The 15,952-nt window shown below is 40.1% G+C and overlaps 1 protein-coding gene across 1 annotated transcript; it reads right to left on the bottom strand.

Moving 5' to 3' along the window:
* Positions 1–2,663: 2,663 nt before the first annotated feature.
* Positions 2,664–6,548, bottom strand: znf706 (zinc finger protein 706). Its single transcript, XM_029442518.1, has 3 exons — positions 6,417–6,548; positions 4,225–4,370; positions 2,664–3,593 (listed from the first exon to the last, which is right to left on the bottom strand). Exons 2-3 carry the CDS (start codon positions 4,357–4,359, stop codon positions 3,498–3,500), a joined length of 231 nt encoding a protein of 76 aa, XP_029298378.1. The 5' UTR covers positions 4,360–4,370; positions 6,417–6,548; the 3' UTR covers positions 2,664–3,497.
* Between the last annotated feature and the right edge of the window lie 9,404 nt (positions 6,549–15,952).

Here is a 15,952-nt window from a genome sequence, read left to right as displayed (position 1 = left end):
AGTCGATGGACAGAACAATTATCGGCAACTATTTTGATAATGGATTAATTGGTAAAGTAATATTGCTTGGTGCTTTGTTAGCCGAGTGCTTACAGTGCATGCCAAATAACCAAAACATCCCGGGCTCAATTCCAGCCGTGGGACCATTGTTGCATGTCATACCCCCCCCCCCCCCCCCCCCCTCTCTCACTCCCCCATTTCTACGCTGTCCTTTGTAAAATAAAGGTGAATGTGCCAAAATATTATTAATAATAATTTCTCATAAAAAATATGAATATCGCATGTTTTCAGCCTCTCAAAAATAGAAATGTCCTCCTTTTATGTTTTATATTTCATTGGACATCTTTCACTATTTGACATTTCATAAACCAAACAATTAATCTAGAAAATATTCAACAGATTATTCGATAATGAAAATAATCGTTTGAATACCTGCCTACCTGAATACAAATGATCCTCCACCGAAAATGTTTTCTTAATGAAAAGAAATAGAGACCATGGAAGCTCAAGCTCAAAAACAGCATGATTAAAAGAATCATCATCAAGCAGAGAACAGGGATAGGAAGAAAGTATGTGGATTATTTGCAATAACAAATATAGATGAAAGTACAGACAAAGGGATTATGAAAATGTCAAAGAATGTGTAAAGGCTACTATTTTATCTGCTATTTTAATTCAGCTATTTTTATACAATTTTAATTCTGCTATATTATATTATTTTAATTCTGCAATTTTATCTGCTATTTTAATTCGGCTATTTCTATAATGATACTTCAAACTCATTTACATCTACACTGTGATTATTGAACTGTAAATGCTCTTACTCTGTCCTTGTACTAATTGTTATGTTTTTTGCCGTGAAGCACTTTGGGCTGCAATTCTTGTATGAAAGGTGCTATACAAATAAAGCTTATTATTATTATTAAAGACAATATTTGAAGTATGATAAACTATTCAAGCAATGATATATATCCATTAACGTTTGTGTGGAGTTTGTTGTTCTGAAGCAGACCAGTAAATTACAAAGGACTTCTGTACTGAATTTGTATGTTTCAGAACCCAGAGTTGTTGAAAGATGCATATAAACTTGATATGAACAATTGTTCATAATTTGGTCGAAATAAACCTTCACAGACACTGTCATAAAAAGCCAAAACACCAGTATTTCTTCATCACCAGTAGTGAGAGCGCTCTCTGGTTTGCAGTTGTTTTCATCTCTTCAAACTGATATATGTGCCTGGGAATAGATGATCTATAGCCGGTGGGAATCTAATTAATTCCTTCACCTAATTAATCCAACTAATTCATTTTGTGCAAGTGCTCCTCAATGTTAGGGACCATAACACACAAAGGAGATCTGGCAGATGTGTGTGTTTGTGTGCTTGTATGAATGAACATGCGTTGGTTTTTAAAATGTACATGTTTACAGATGGAAAAGAAGGAGGTGGATTGTGTGTGTGTGGAGACAGAGGAACAATGTGGCGTCTGACTCATTTAGTCGTGCCACTCAAACCATTTAAAAAACTGGCAGTATGGCACTGGCTTAATTTTTCTTCTGAATACTCAGAATCAACGGTAAATCAAGTGTATTTCTTAGGCTCAGTTATGACAAAGAGTAATTTTGTGACCCTGTGAATACAAGTCAAGCTTGTAACACCAGTAAATGGAATATTTTATTTCTGTGTGGGTATGTTGGGACAACACATCTTGTCAGTCACAGAGTCTGAGCTGAACTGATGCATCTGTCACAGCTGGAGAAAAAGGACATCAGGAAATGAAATGCTGTTTGTGATGAAAAAGAGTGAAAGACATAATTTTCAGTTGGTCGAGTGACTTATGGGTTTAGACAGTATTCATTGTTTGTTAATTAGAAAGACATGGTGCTGCAGTTTGAGTCATTTCCTGTTGTCAGCAGTTTGTCTGATGCATGGCTTTTATGACAGTTGGTATCAGGTTCTTCATCGCACCACTGATATATTTGTTTCAATATAATTTGAATATCCTTTTTAGATTAGGCACCAGTACTTGTGTCATTTGCGTCAAGGTCCTGTTTTCCATTTGTAACCCTTTACCTTTTCAACTGAAATACTTATCTGCAAGATGCTCTGATTTTTATATATATATATATATATATATATATATATATTATATTTATATATGAAGTTTTGAGTTGTAAATATGTATTTCTTTACCTGTTCTGAACTTTTTATAGTAACCTAATATTAATTTCTGTGTTTTGCAATTAAACCCAGTGAAAACCCAAAAAGAACAAGCATCCACAATGTAATGTTTTCCAAAAAAGATCAGCTGACAAAAACCTCCAAGTGCAGCAAATGTACAAGTTTATGCAAATGTATAGATTATTGGATAATTTCTCTCTGGGAGTCTTCCTTTCTCTCCCTTTCAGCCTTATTAAGGCTCTAGATTGACTATATGCAATAGTTTGTGCACACAAATTTTCCATTTACAAGTGACATCCAATGTCCAATAAAGAATTCACATTTACATAAAAACATTTACACTGTGTGAGCCAGCAGCAGAGAAATGCAGTCGATTTAAATGGACTGTAAATATTGAACTGGCAGTAAAAGTAAATGGACCAACAAAACCATGAAAGCTATAAGTGAATTTTAGCCCACCACGCAGAAAAACAAACCAGGGTGCAGATTATCTGGCATTTTATGAAAGGAAACAATTTCTAGAGAAACGCAGATATACAACAAAGTAAAATTTAATAAAATGTTATAATACATCACATCATTCATTTTCCAAGCGTACACATGTTGCCGACACGCTCCCGTAAAATTTATTAACTTACAATTTGTGAAAATATGATTAGCGAGATGAAAGATTGCAGTATAACATGGCAGACAGCGCTCTGGAGGAATTCCATATTGAACAACTGATATGGGGGAAAAATGTCACAGCCATTTGATTCAATACTCAAAGCACAAATAAAATAGACAAGGTCACATCTGGCATTGCCTTGATTGCATCAAATTTAAAATAAGAAATCTCCCACCCAAGCCAAACCTGCGCTTTGTTTAAAGACACTGTATGCGTTTGCATCGCGTGTCACGTTTGATATAAAGGTTTAAATCAGCAAATGTAATCCATCGAAGCTTCAGTCAGAGGTACAAGAGCTAGCGAGAAATACTCCTATGTGCACAAGACATGAGGGCAGTTCTGAGAAACTGTGGGGGGGAAATCTTCATTCACCACTTGGAGGGTTCCTGGATCGTACAGGTCACCAGTGGCCCTGAAATGAAAACTGCCATTTAAGTTTAGCCCCGCATGTATTTTAAATACAAGCAAAAAGAGGACTGGATGGGAGGAAGCATTGTGTTAAAGGCAACCTGGCCTGTTAAAGCCTAAATGAAGATAACTGCTTCATGTTGGTTACGTTACATCAAATCATCCATTCCTGTCCGACTGAGACAAGTGCAGAGTTGGTGCAGGGCAGGGCATTGAATCGGTTTGGTATCCAGGGTGACCATTTATGCCTCCACTCCCTCTAACTCGGGGGGCAGAGGGGATTTCGGATGCTTGCTCTCGAAGTGTTGCTTGAAGGTTTTTGGGTCGGGCATCTGGGACTGCAGGAAGGGACAATACACCCAACAAATATTTTGTTATAATTTAGGGAAATGGCAGAGGCCTCGTCTCTGGAAAATATAGCTTCTCAGTGATGAAAGGATGTTATAAAAATCAAAAAAGGGACCAAACACCAGCAGAATTAACAAGTTAAAACGGAAAATAAAAGCCTTTTCCCATCCTCAGGGTTCATACAGCTTTGGAAGAGCAAGCACTTTCAAGGTTGAAAGTCCAAAAAGATCCAAACCCTCAAAGCCATTATCACATCTAAATTGTTGCTGTAAATACAATTTCTAAAAATTAAGTTCACAGAATTATTTTATACCCACAACAATTAATGTATATTGTCACTTTGTTAATATTACCAACTGTACATATTAACTCTGATTGTATGTTTGATTTGATTGTTTCAAATATTAAAAAGATTTTGGCTTTACAAGAGTGATTGTGTAGCTAAAACACCGGATTATGTGAAAAGGATTGAGAAGGCATTTTTAAAGTTTATTCAAATTCAAGCACATTCCTAACCTTGAAATCATAACAGTTGAAATTAAGCATTTTCCAAACTTTCAAGACTTTGTACAAAGCTGCATCCTGAGTCGGGTTTTGGCTTCTGGCTGACTTCATACTCACCATGCACACAGCGCAGGTGAACACTAAGGCTGCCTTGGCTGCCGTCTTTTGATCATGACCCTTGGCCTTCTTCATCTCCGCCTGTTTCTTGGCGTTTTTCTGCTGAGACTGAAGTTTTTGATGCCCGCGTGCCATTCTGGCAAAGCCTAAAGAGGAGGAAGCAAGGACAAAGGACTTATGTTTACCAATACACAGTGTTGTGGACAGACTTCACTTTTTTTTTATTACACATCTACCATAAACAAGTCAGTAAGTAGAAGCCAATTGATAGTTATTTTAGTGCCCATAGAAAAGGCTTTTATAATACCATGTTTACTGTGATAAAAATAAAGTATGGGTGACAGAGAAAATTTAGTTCAATGAGACAGTCAATTCTCTCATTATTTTCCATCAGTTTTTTTGCAGGGCCGATGCTAGGACTTTCTTCCAGGCAGCTAAGATTCAAGATTCAAGATATTTATTGTCATATAAAGCTAAAGGTTTAGTGGATATAAACATTGTAAAAAGCAAGCAAAGAACCAACAACTGCCAGTCGGCCAGTGTCAGGCAAAGTAAACAAGATAAAGCTTCAGTTTAACCTGAATTGAAACGCAGGTGCTTCTGGTGAAACCTCGACTTACATGAGAGTAGGAGTAATTGAGTTCATGAAAAACATGCAGGACCAGGGAAACTAAGCAACATAAGAAATGCTTAGCGTAGGAACTACACAGGAGTTGATACCAGTAAGCAATTTTACTGTTATCTGCATAGTTCCAGGTTTTTATCAGCAAATATAACACATTTTTCTTGGAACATGACCAGGTTTGGCAGGTTATTACAAATTTACTTGCAATTGGCCCTTTTGAGTGAGTGGTATCTGGGAGGTAAACAAGTTCTCTCTTGCCCTGACCATTAAAATGTTTTACTGTGTGGTGGGATAAACGAGTTCTTCCGGTCCAGCACAATCCCCACGGAGGGCACTTTTAGTTAGACCCTTCATTCATAAATGTTTAGGTGGATAACATTGAAAGGTTCTTAGAATAAATTTTAAAAGATGCAGGGGTCTTTTTCTGACTATGCAGAGAAAATTACCTCCCCAGTTATCCCTGAAGGAGTCCCCATTTTAACCTTAGTTACTTTTTCTTTTTTCTTCTGACCTGAAGGGCGAGGTTATTATGTTTACTGCAATGTGTCCAGTTTGTCTTGTATTGTATGTTGTTTTTTCTATTATAATCTGCTATTACATAACACTGTCACTCACAAGTGCTTTAACATTATTGTCAAGTTTGTGTATGTAAAACATCAATAAAAACAGTTGAGAAAAAAGAGTTTAGGTGGATAAAAGGTACATGCATGTGGGCAGGGCGTCTGTTTTGGTGCATAATTACAATGATGTCCCCTAAGAATGCAACCATACTACTTGTGTGGCCAGATTAACACATTAAAAAGGGCCCCAAGAACCTAATATTAGGTATTAATGTTCCCACTTTAAGGCCCTTAACATTTGATAAACATAAGGGGTGCATACTCCCACATTACCACACTCAGATTGAGAGACTTTCAAGACCCCTAGAGTCTTATAGGGAGTCGGGTGGTTGTCTACTTTGCCCTGTTGGTAATCCAGCCTTGCTTACTATTGACGTCTTTAAATAGTATGCTGTTAGTCAGCAATATATTCTGTAGTAACTAGCCATAGTTAGTTTATGACAAATCTGCCTGCTAAGCACTCAGTACGTTAACTTGTTTCGAACAAGGACTAACAATGTTAGCCAGTTGATTTAAAAATAGTCGTATTTGTGATAAGAGCGTGAGGAATATAAAGTGATATATACGTTTTCAGAGATAGAAACAATGTGAGAATATATACAGACTATGGAGAATACAGACAGAATTAACAAAATAGCTGTTAGCTACTGTTTTCGACTGAGATTTAATATCCTCTCTACCTCTTCCTTTACTGTCCTCCTGTTAGGCTCCTTGAGTCAAAACCGTGAAGTTACCACAGCACATCTGGCTCATTGTGATCGAGGTGACAGCAGTTTGTTTTCCCTGAACTACCAGAGCTGTCGCGTGGCTCACTCCGGCTATCTCGTTAGCTATCCGGCAAACCCTAAACTGAATATTTCCTTCAGTCTGTGGGTAACGGTAACAAGGACAAGTATCAGCGATATTTTTTATAGCTTGTTAAATCTTGAAAATACAGCACATCTTACCTCTTATAAATAACTGTACGTGTCGATTGCTAGGCGTACACACACACAGACTAGTGTGACAGCTGCTCAGTTCCCAGACAGCTGAAGGATATTGTTGCGTCAATGACACTCGTAAAATGCGTGTTGTATAGGGATAAAATAAACCTTTATTAAGAGGGGAAATTTGGTTGTTACAGCAGTTGGATGACAGCAACAGTGCATATACACAGAGGTAAAAGGTTAAACAATAAATGAAAAGAGTTATATATATATATATATATATATATATATATATATATATATATATATATATATATATATAAAAAAAAAACTAAAAACTAAAATGAGAATGGCATAAGAGGCAATGCTATCTAACTTTATTATCAGACATGCTGCCTTTCTAGAAAGTAGAACAAGGTAAATAACCTATTTTAAACATGTAAATGACCCATGGATTCAACCACGAAACTAGTACGTAGGGATAAAGCCATTTCTACGATTATAGGAGGATTCCGTGAACGTACCGGTAGGGCTCACCGTGATGCAGATGCATGACGTTGACAATGTCGCCCCCACGTGGCAGAGATTGGTTAGTAACCAATATAGTAGTAAACTGGAGTCAGGAGAAGAAAGCAAATATATTTTTTTAAAGTAGGACATAGTTGTCTACCTGTTTTACACAACATTTGTTCAGTGTTTTATTTCTCTTCACTGGAAAGCACTTTGTCATTTATTTTTCAGATTATTTGCTATTTGTTGAACACATTACACCTCATTCTGTGTTAATAATGGTTTTACTACTAAACTAAGTAAGTAAGGCTTCACCCGCGGTGTTTCACGGAGAGATACCGTAGGTCCTTTCTTCCTGCAGCGGCCAGACTGTACAATCACCAAGGCCACTGGTAGACCACCACACCGAGAAAAGTCTATTCCAACACTGTGTGCAATTATCAATGCCTTGTGCAATATTCACTTTTTATAACTTTTGCAATTACCACTGTCAAGTGCAATATTCACTTTTTTAAATAACTTTTGCAATTACCATTCTCATGTGCAATATTCACTCCTACACATGTATTTCCAATGACTTATTTTACTGTTACTGTATTTTATTCTATTTAACTGTGTACCAGCCACTTTACTCTCTAGCTCTTTGCTGTAACAACATAAATTTCCCCGTCGTGGGACAAATAAAGGATTTCTGATTCTGATTCTGATTCTGATTCTAAGCACCTCCAATCTATAGATATTGTGTGTATGTACAGGACCAACACTATATGCATCACACATCAAGTTTGAGAGATCAATGATGATTAAAAAAAAGTAAGGTTCCCCAAGAGCAACACTAGGGGGCAGGTACAGAAGAAATGTATAAGGTGCCTACAGCATCCATAACATGTGCACACAGGCTTAACGCTGACATTCACCTATTACTAACAATGGCTGTAATGTTAAGAGCTGAATCATTATAACTATCTTAAACAATTAAAGATTTACTGTACGCATGGCCCGGTAAGATATGTCTTGACTCTTACAAACATTTATTAAAATCTAGTTTTACTCACAGTTACATACAAAATACTGTCGCAACATGACAAACCATGATGTGTTTCATGGGACTGCATGAGATATTAATCTTTTGTATCTCTTACTTTGGTTTAGGGAACAGTGGAGCTCCGTATTTGACTGAATGCAGCTAATATGAAAATGAACTGCAACTCCAGTTATCACATGATGGAAACAAAGACTCACATATCCCAATGACTTCAGAAAATGAATAGTCTAGTAATAGAATCAGTCTGTGAAGAAAATAATAAAATCATAGTTTTTATTTGTGTAGTTGTGAGTTGCATCAATGTATTTGTCTCTAAATAAGAATTTGAACATGTAGGCATGAAGGAGAATCCTAGTGGATTGGAAGTCACCTCATTCCCAAATTATTCTTTGTAGTTGATGGAACTAGGGTTTTTTCTAAAGTTGGAGACATCCTGAGAAATTCAAATCCACTTGGACATACAATACTTTGATAAATTAAAGACTCTTATCTATAGATTCATAACTATTTTTCTTTTTTTAGTACTCCATTGTATTTATTCATTTTGTATATACTCTTTGAGTAAATTATACTGGAAGGTGCTATTTGACATTTAAGGCCGTGTGATTTGTTGTGTTTTGGAGGTAGGATCTGGATGGAGGGAATTATTGAGGGGGAGAAAATGGAAAATGATGTGTACAGTTTATGATGGTGTTTTTTCTGTTTTTAAGTATAAACATAATATACCAAAACAGAAAGAATAAGTCAGTCAAATCAGTGTGTGTGTGTGTGTGTGTGTGTGTGTGTGTGTGTGTGTGTGTGTGTGTGTGTGTGTGTGTGTGTGTGTGTGTACGTGTATTTTGTTTCACTAACAGTAATTATAGCACTCATTCCTGTTGGAAATTTTCGCGTCAGTGAGGTGTCATGACTGTGTTGAGAGAAATTTTATCATTGTGAGAAAAGTCTCCAAGCCTGTCATTGTGTGGGGGGGGGGGTATCTCTCAAGAGAGAAGGATGTGCATATGCTTTCAGAAGGAAGTAAAAAGTAAAAAGAAAGAGAAAAAAATGACAAAAGCCACACATTTCTCATGTCCCCCCCTCCCCCTCCACCCTGTAGGTTGTTGTGCAGGGACTTTCTAACTTAGGTTTAGGGTGAGGTTGTCTAGCCTTAGGGCCTGTGTGAAAGCAAATATTCTAGGTGTCAGCTATTCAATAGTGGAGGAGAATATTATATGGCTGTCCATTGTGTGTATGAATAAGAAGGGGTTTGCCGCAGACAGCCTGAGATTTCTTTTTTCACATTTGGGTCCTTTCTTCCGCCACAAGGGCTTTCAGGTTCACTTTCGGCTCAGCCAAGTTGTTTTTGAAGGATCCTTTTGTTATAAACTATCTTTTGCAATTTATGTTTCTCACTGCATGACCACATATCCAGGGTCAGCTAGTTTTCAGGAGGTTACACCAAGGTCAAAAATATGTTTTTAAAGATGCATTTCAGGGTAGAGAAACTTGTCTGGCAAGAAAATTTCACACAGCGAGAGAGCAACAGTGGCTGTCAGGGAGTTAGTGTGACCTCCTTGTTTCTCTGGAGACTGTTGAGGGAAGAGGAAGTTGGATTTCATCTTCCCCATTGGCCACTTCCTCTCCCTACTCCACCTTCATGCTTTCCTTTTTTCCTCCAAACAGGTTTAGCCACAGTGCTGCTGCTGCTGCTGCTGCTGCTGCTGCTGCACCACCACCATGACATGCCACAATGTTGCCAGACCAGTCGGGCCGTACACAAGCCGTGACACAGTCACAACACATCCACATGCAGGTAACTTTCACTGCTGCCGTTAGAGGCCTCCCATCACGTGACTTGATTGACATATATGACACACACAGGGTTTGTGAAAGCGTGTTTTGTAAAAGCTTGTTTTTACAGTACATTTTGTCAAGAATCTTTTTTTATCAAATTAAAAATTAAACCACCAACAATCTATCTCTGAGGGGGAACAAAGCAAAACCAAACTTAAGGGTACAAACTGAGTGCTTTTATTAAAACTGACAAACCATGCCTTCAGGGGGCAAAAAGTTAATTTCTTACCTTGAAACACACACACACACACACACACACACACATACACACACACATACACATACACACGGAGAGGTCGGTCAGACATAAGCCGCTCGGACAGAGGCTGATTGTGAAGGTGGTGACAGCACTCACTGACCTCACTAACAGCAGCAGCACTGCACCAACTCTGGCTGTAAGTAGATAGAGTCAACAGCCTGGGATTGAATGTCATTTCTGGCTTATTAGACAATACTAAATTGTATATGTTTTTTTTAACAATTTCACATACAGATTTTATTTATACTGTTAAAGTTAAAGAAGTAAGGAAGTGCTGAAAGTACAAAATATGTTACTCTGCAAAATGCAAAATGTTGATCAAGATATCCTTAACCCTTAAAATGAAGCAATATTTATTTGTCTCTTCAGTTACAAGCAGATCAACAGAAAAGTGATTCAGGTGTACTTAGTACTTTACAAGAAATACAAGTGAAAAAAAACTAAACAGACTTTTATGTAGCAGAAATATATATTTATGTTTTATCCCTTTACGTAAATATCAGGTGACCCCTCCCGTTTTTTGAGTCCTAAACCCCAGGTTGGCACAGCTGCTCTGAAATGTACTTGATTGTATCAATCAGTTTAAATGCATGCAAAGAGAAAGGATGACAACACCTTACTAAAACACTTTTAATGTTTTTTTTCCTCTGTTTTTTTTTTTTTTTTTACATCTGTCTGTATAAAGAGATGGATATGTGTCTGTCATTTACCTGTTTAAATGTGTCTGTCAATCTGCCCAGTTATCATTATTCTACTTCTCCACAGCTGTCCATCTGGAAGACGACTCATCCTACCACAACTCTCCGTCTCTCTCCCAGCTGTGAGTTTCTGTACTCAAACAGGTAGACTCTGACACCTAATCCAAGTCCAGACATGCTGCTTCACCCTGCGAAAAAACTCCAAGTATGTAGGATACACCTTTCACCTCTCTCACAGAGTGGGACACACACACACACACGCACACACACACGAAGGTATTCGCCCCTGACTTTCCTGTCTTGCCCGAGCTTGCTTGTGGCAGCTTGCATGAGAGCCTTCGCACTCATCCAGCTGTCATACCGCCACATGGCAGACATTCCAGCTGGGAGAAGTCATGTAGGAAAGGAACAGATAAGAGAAAAGCTTATACATTATCATTATTTTGATTTAAATCAAGCAAAACATACTTCTCACTTTGTTTTCTGAGTAGAGTTAATGATTCATAGGCATGGATAGATTTTGAGACAATGGGCTCCCGGCACAGGCATGGTAAAGCCCCCATCTGTCACAGTTCTTGTACTACTGTTTCCTGTTTTATTTTGAAGTGTTCACTCCCCCTTGTTATATGTCTAGTGGTACTTTCTGTCTGTGTCTTTACCTTCTCCTTCTGATTGTTAATGTGTTCCTCCTGTGTCCATTTACTCTGACCTTGTGTTTCTGCCTTTCTCCCCAGCTGTGTCTTGTTCCCTCGTTTGGTGTCTGTGTATTTAGCCCTGTCTGCCCCATTGTGTTTTGTGGGATTGTCATTGATGTTAGGTCGTGTTCCGGGCTTTGTTTTAATAAAGCTCGCTTTTTGTTAAACCCTCGTTCTGCTTTTGGGACCTCACCTTTACCACACCGTGACAGTACAATCCCACCAAAAATGGACCCAGCAGTGCTTGACGACGAGGATTATCTAAGTCTTTATGTCGAGATAATATGTATTTTGCGGTAATGGAAAGAGGCCGCATGTGGAAGGGACCAGCAGGCCCTTCTTCAAGAGGCCCACAGCGAGGTAGCAAAGAAGCCATGGTTGAGGAGTTTTCTGCCTGAGGCACTCCCTGCCGCCTCTGCAGACCCCGGCCGTCTACTTGCCGCCTCTGCAGACCCCGGCCGCCTCCCTGCCGCCTCTGCAGACCCCGGCCATCTCCCTGCCGCCTCTGCAGACCCCGGCCGTCTCCCTGCCGCCTCTGCAGACCCCGGCCGTCTCCCTGCCGCCTCTGCAGACCCCTGCCGCCTCTGCAGACCCCGGCCGTCTCCCTGCCGCCTCTGCAGACCCCGGCCATCTCCCTGCCTCCCTGCTCCCTCCGTCCCTCGAGACCCCAGCCCCTGTGCTCCCTCCGTCCCTCGAGACCCCAGCACCTGTGCTCCCTCCGTCCCTCGATTCATCAGCCCCTGGGCTCCCTCCGTCCCTCGATACCCCAGACCCTGGGCTCCCTCTGTCCCTTGAGACACCAGCCCCTGTGCTCCCGCTTTCCCTCGATACCCCAGACCCTGGCTCCCGCTTTCCCTCGATACCCCAGACCCTGTGCTCTCTCTGTCCCTCGATACCCCAGACCCTGTGCTCTCTCTGTCCCTCGATACCCCAGACCCTGGGCTCCCTCTGTCCCTCGATACCCCAGCCACTGTGATGCCTCTGTTCCTCGGGGCCCAGCCCCTGTGCTCCCATCTCTTCCCGAGACCCCTGTGCTCCCATCTCTTCCCGAGACCCCTGTGCTCCCATCTCTTCCCGAGAACCCTGTGCTCCCATCTCTTCCTGATACCCCTTCGCTCCCCTTGACTCCCGAGACCCAGTGTCCCCGTTGACTCTCGAGATCCCCGTGTTCCCCCCGACTGTCGAGACCCCAGTGACTCCGGCCCGGTCTCCTGAGAGGCTGTCCCGGCCCCCAGTCCTGGCCTCCAGCCCGGCTTCCTGAGGGACTACTCCAGCCCGGCTTCCCGAACGACTACTCCGTCAGCCTCCAGCCCGGCCTCCCGAGCGACTACTCCGTCGGCCTCCAGCCCGGCCTCGCTTTTTGTTAAACCCTCGTCCTGCATTCTGCTTTTGGGTCCTCACCTTTACCACACCGTGACACCATCTCCCCCTCACAGCCACGTTGTTTGCAGTTGTTATGCATCTCTTAGTTGTAGTTTTACGTGGTGTTTTGTAGTTGATTTGTGTCTCTTTGTAGTTGTTTTGTGTCTTTTTGTAGATGTTTTCCATCTCCTTGTGATAATTTTGCATCTCTTGTACTTGTTTTTTGTGTATTTGTGGTGGTTTTGCGTCCCTTTGTAGTCGTTTTGTGTCTCATTGTGGTAATTATGTTTGTGTTCTAGTTTTTTTGCATCTTTTGCAGTCATCGTGTGTCTCTTCATGGTAGTTTTGCTCGTACTCGTTTTTTGTACATTTGTGGTGGGTTTCCATCTGTTTTATGGCTGTTTTGAAACTCTGTATAGTTGTTTCATTCAATTTTCAACAAGAAATGTTAACAGAAGTTTTGTGCTCAAGGGGCCTGACCTATTCAGCCCATTCAGTAAGCTATCCATGTTCATGGGGAAAAGTAGTAATAAAGTTGGATAGAAATATGCTTGGAATACATTCTACTATTCATCTTTTTTCTCTCTTACTCTTTTGATCATCTCTGCGTGTTGTTGTAAGAAACGGACCCCACCTGTATTTATCTAGCAGTTCCATTCAAATGCATACAGAGAGCGCAGCGACTTGCCAGGTGCTCTGTAAAACAAATTAGACAAGGGAGGATATTATTCGCAGTGCAACGCAAACACATGCTTGCTCTTCACACACACACACACACACACAAAAACACTCACACACTCACAAACACAAGACCAATGACAGTTTAACTGAATCTGAAACGTAATTTTTAGATTTCCATATAAGATTGCCTGAGGGCATTCATAAGCAAAAGGCCTGCATGTTGTCATGCAAACACTTTCAAAGGACATTAAACCAGTTTGGATATTACATCCCAACCGCTTCTGAAGATCCAACTGAGGGGAGTCTATCTTTTCTGCATTATTTGTATGTAACTCTGCAGCAGTAGTGAAGAATTTCTGAGGTCTTTTATAGCTGTAAATGTAGATACAAAAATGCATTGTTTCCATCTGAAATATAGTGGAGTACAACAGAAGAGCTTGGATTCTTTACTTAGTTAAAAGTACCAATACTACCATGTGAAAACACTTTATTACCAAGTGATAGCCTCTCAATCAAACTCCTACTTACTGTAAGTAAAAGTACAGTCAAATCTTAATCTGAAAATTAATTTAAAGAAATGTAGTGGAATTAGAAGTACAATCTTCGCCTCTCAAATGTTGTGGAGTAGAAATATGAAATAGCACAAAAAATGAAATACTCAAGTAAAGTAAAGTACCTAAAATATGTACTTGAGTAAATGGACTTAGTTACTTTTGACAAGTGAAAATGCCTGTGTATTTAGTTTTTATCTAGTATTTCTATAGTTTTTTCACGAGTGTTCCAGAAATCCATAAATGTCCTTGCCAAAATGAGACATTAAACATTATCTTCTAGACTTACATTGATAATAATGTACAGAACTTTACCAAGCACTATACACAATTTACACAATGTTTTCATTGCCTACCTACCTTTTCAATGTCCTTATGTTGTCTGTGATTAAAACACAATGCACACATGTATGTTTATGTCTGACCTAACTGCTGTAACACTATATTTTCCCTTTATACTTTATTTAAAGTATTTAGGGTCAGTGGTCTCAAATTGTTGCGCCCCAACTCAGCCGTGCTCCAGCATTGTGTGAGACACACACACAATTTGCTTTGGCAGGTTAATCCCAAACTCTTGGATCTCCTCATACAATGGCTTCATTAATGGGACAATAGCATTGTGTAAACTAATGACAGGGCTCCTCCCTGCCCTCTGTCTGCTCTGAGATTACCTGAAACACAGACACTCACAGACAAGTCGTTTTGAACATTTAGAGAGGGGGTGCAAAAGGTTAAAGGTTCAATGTGTAAAATATACCAGAACTTAAACTTAAAACAATTAACTAACATTATCAACAGAATGTGAAGAGGTAAAAGTGTTGACGTTATGTCAAAGACGTCTTTGTGTTGTGTTGCAGAGATATCTTCTGAGATGAGCAGTCTAGCTGACAGTTCTGCTCCGTCCAGTCTTGTAATACCACTTGTTCCTCTACAGGTGATAGTGAGTCAGTGTAGCGCCAGTCTGCCCTCAGTACAAAGGGAGAAGAAGCATAGCTGCCTGACCATGGATGTATTATGCCTGACTCACTTGTAAATATTACAGCCATGTTCCGTGTCTGTTTTTATAGTTTGTTTTTTGGATTACATTCAAAGTGGCAGAAACGTGAAGACCACCTGCACCACCTCGCCTCGTCCTCACAGGTGCCAGGAGGCTGTTTCACTGAGTGTAGAGCTGTCGGCAGCACTGGGAAACGGCGTAGCTTCAGTTAGCAGTTAGCAGTTAGCTCGAATTCAGCCGGGGAACTGCAAACTCCCTGTTGCTGCTGTTACACAGGTCCAGCAGTCCGCTGTGACTGCAGGGCCGGGGTTTGTTCTGGCTGAGCTCAAGTCTCTACGGCCACTGACTGGGGCTCTGTCTGACGGAGGTGGCTGCCTCTCCAGGATGCGCCGCCACCGGGCAGACAAAACGAATATGCGGGTCGTTTTCTAGTTTCTGTCATTTTGGATTTAGTCCAATAAACAAATTAACGCAACGTTACACGTACTACAGTCCCCAGTTAACATTAACATATTAACATAAATACAGATTGATCAGCCCCACGTGAAGATTATAAGACAGCAGTGTTTTTTGACTGGCTCTCAGAGTTTCAGCAGTTTGGTCGTATTCTTTCCCACTGACTGACAGGCATTACACAGGAACAAATACAACAATAAATTAGATTACAATAAATCTGCCAAACTACTACAACTACAATATGAACAATAGAGATGGTATGGAACCAGTTTAGAGATGAAATACTGCCCTCCATTTCTTTTGAGCAGGTGGCTCAGAATTACACGTCAGGCCAATTATGAGGCTATTTGGCCAACAACTTTTAGCCAATTTATTTGTCTATATATTCTATTTATTCTTCTAGAGTAGATAACATCCAGAGACAAGGACGTTTATTTCATCAGTATTTAAATGCATTTTCCTGACTTCTG

Source organism: Cottoperca gobio, chromosome 11, assembly GCF_900634415.1.
Source record: "Cottoperca gobio chromosome 11, fCotGob3.1, whole genome shotgun sequence".
Taxonomy (NCBI): domain Eukaryota; kingdom Metazoa; phylum Chordata; class Actinopteri; order Perciformes; family Bovichtidae; genus Cottoperca; species Cottoperca gobio.
Note: the sequence above shows the minus strand (reverse complement) of the source record. Positions and strands in the feature narration are given on the sequence as shown.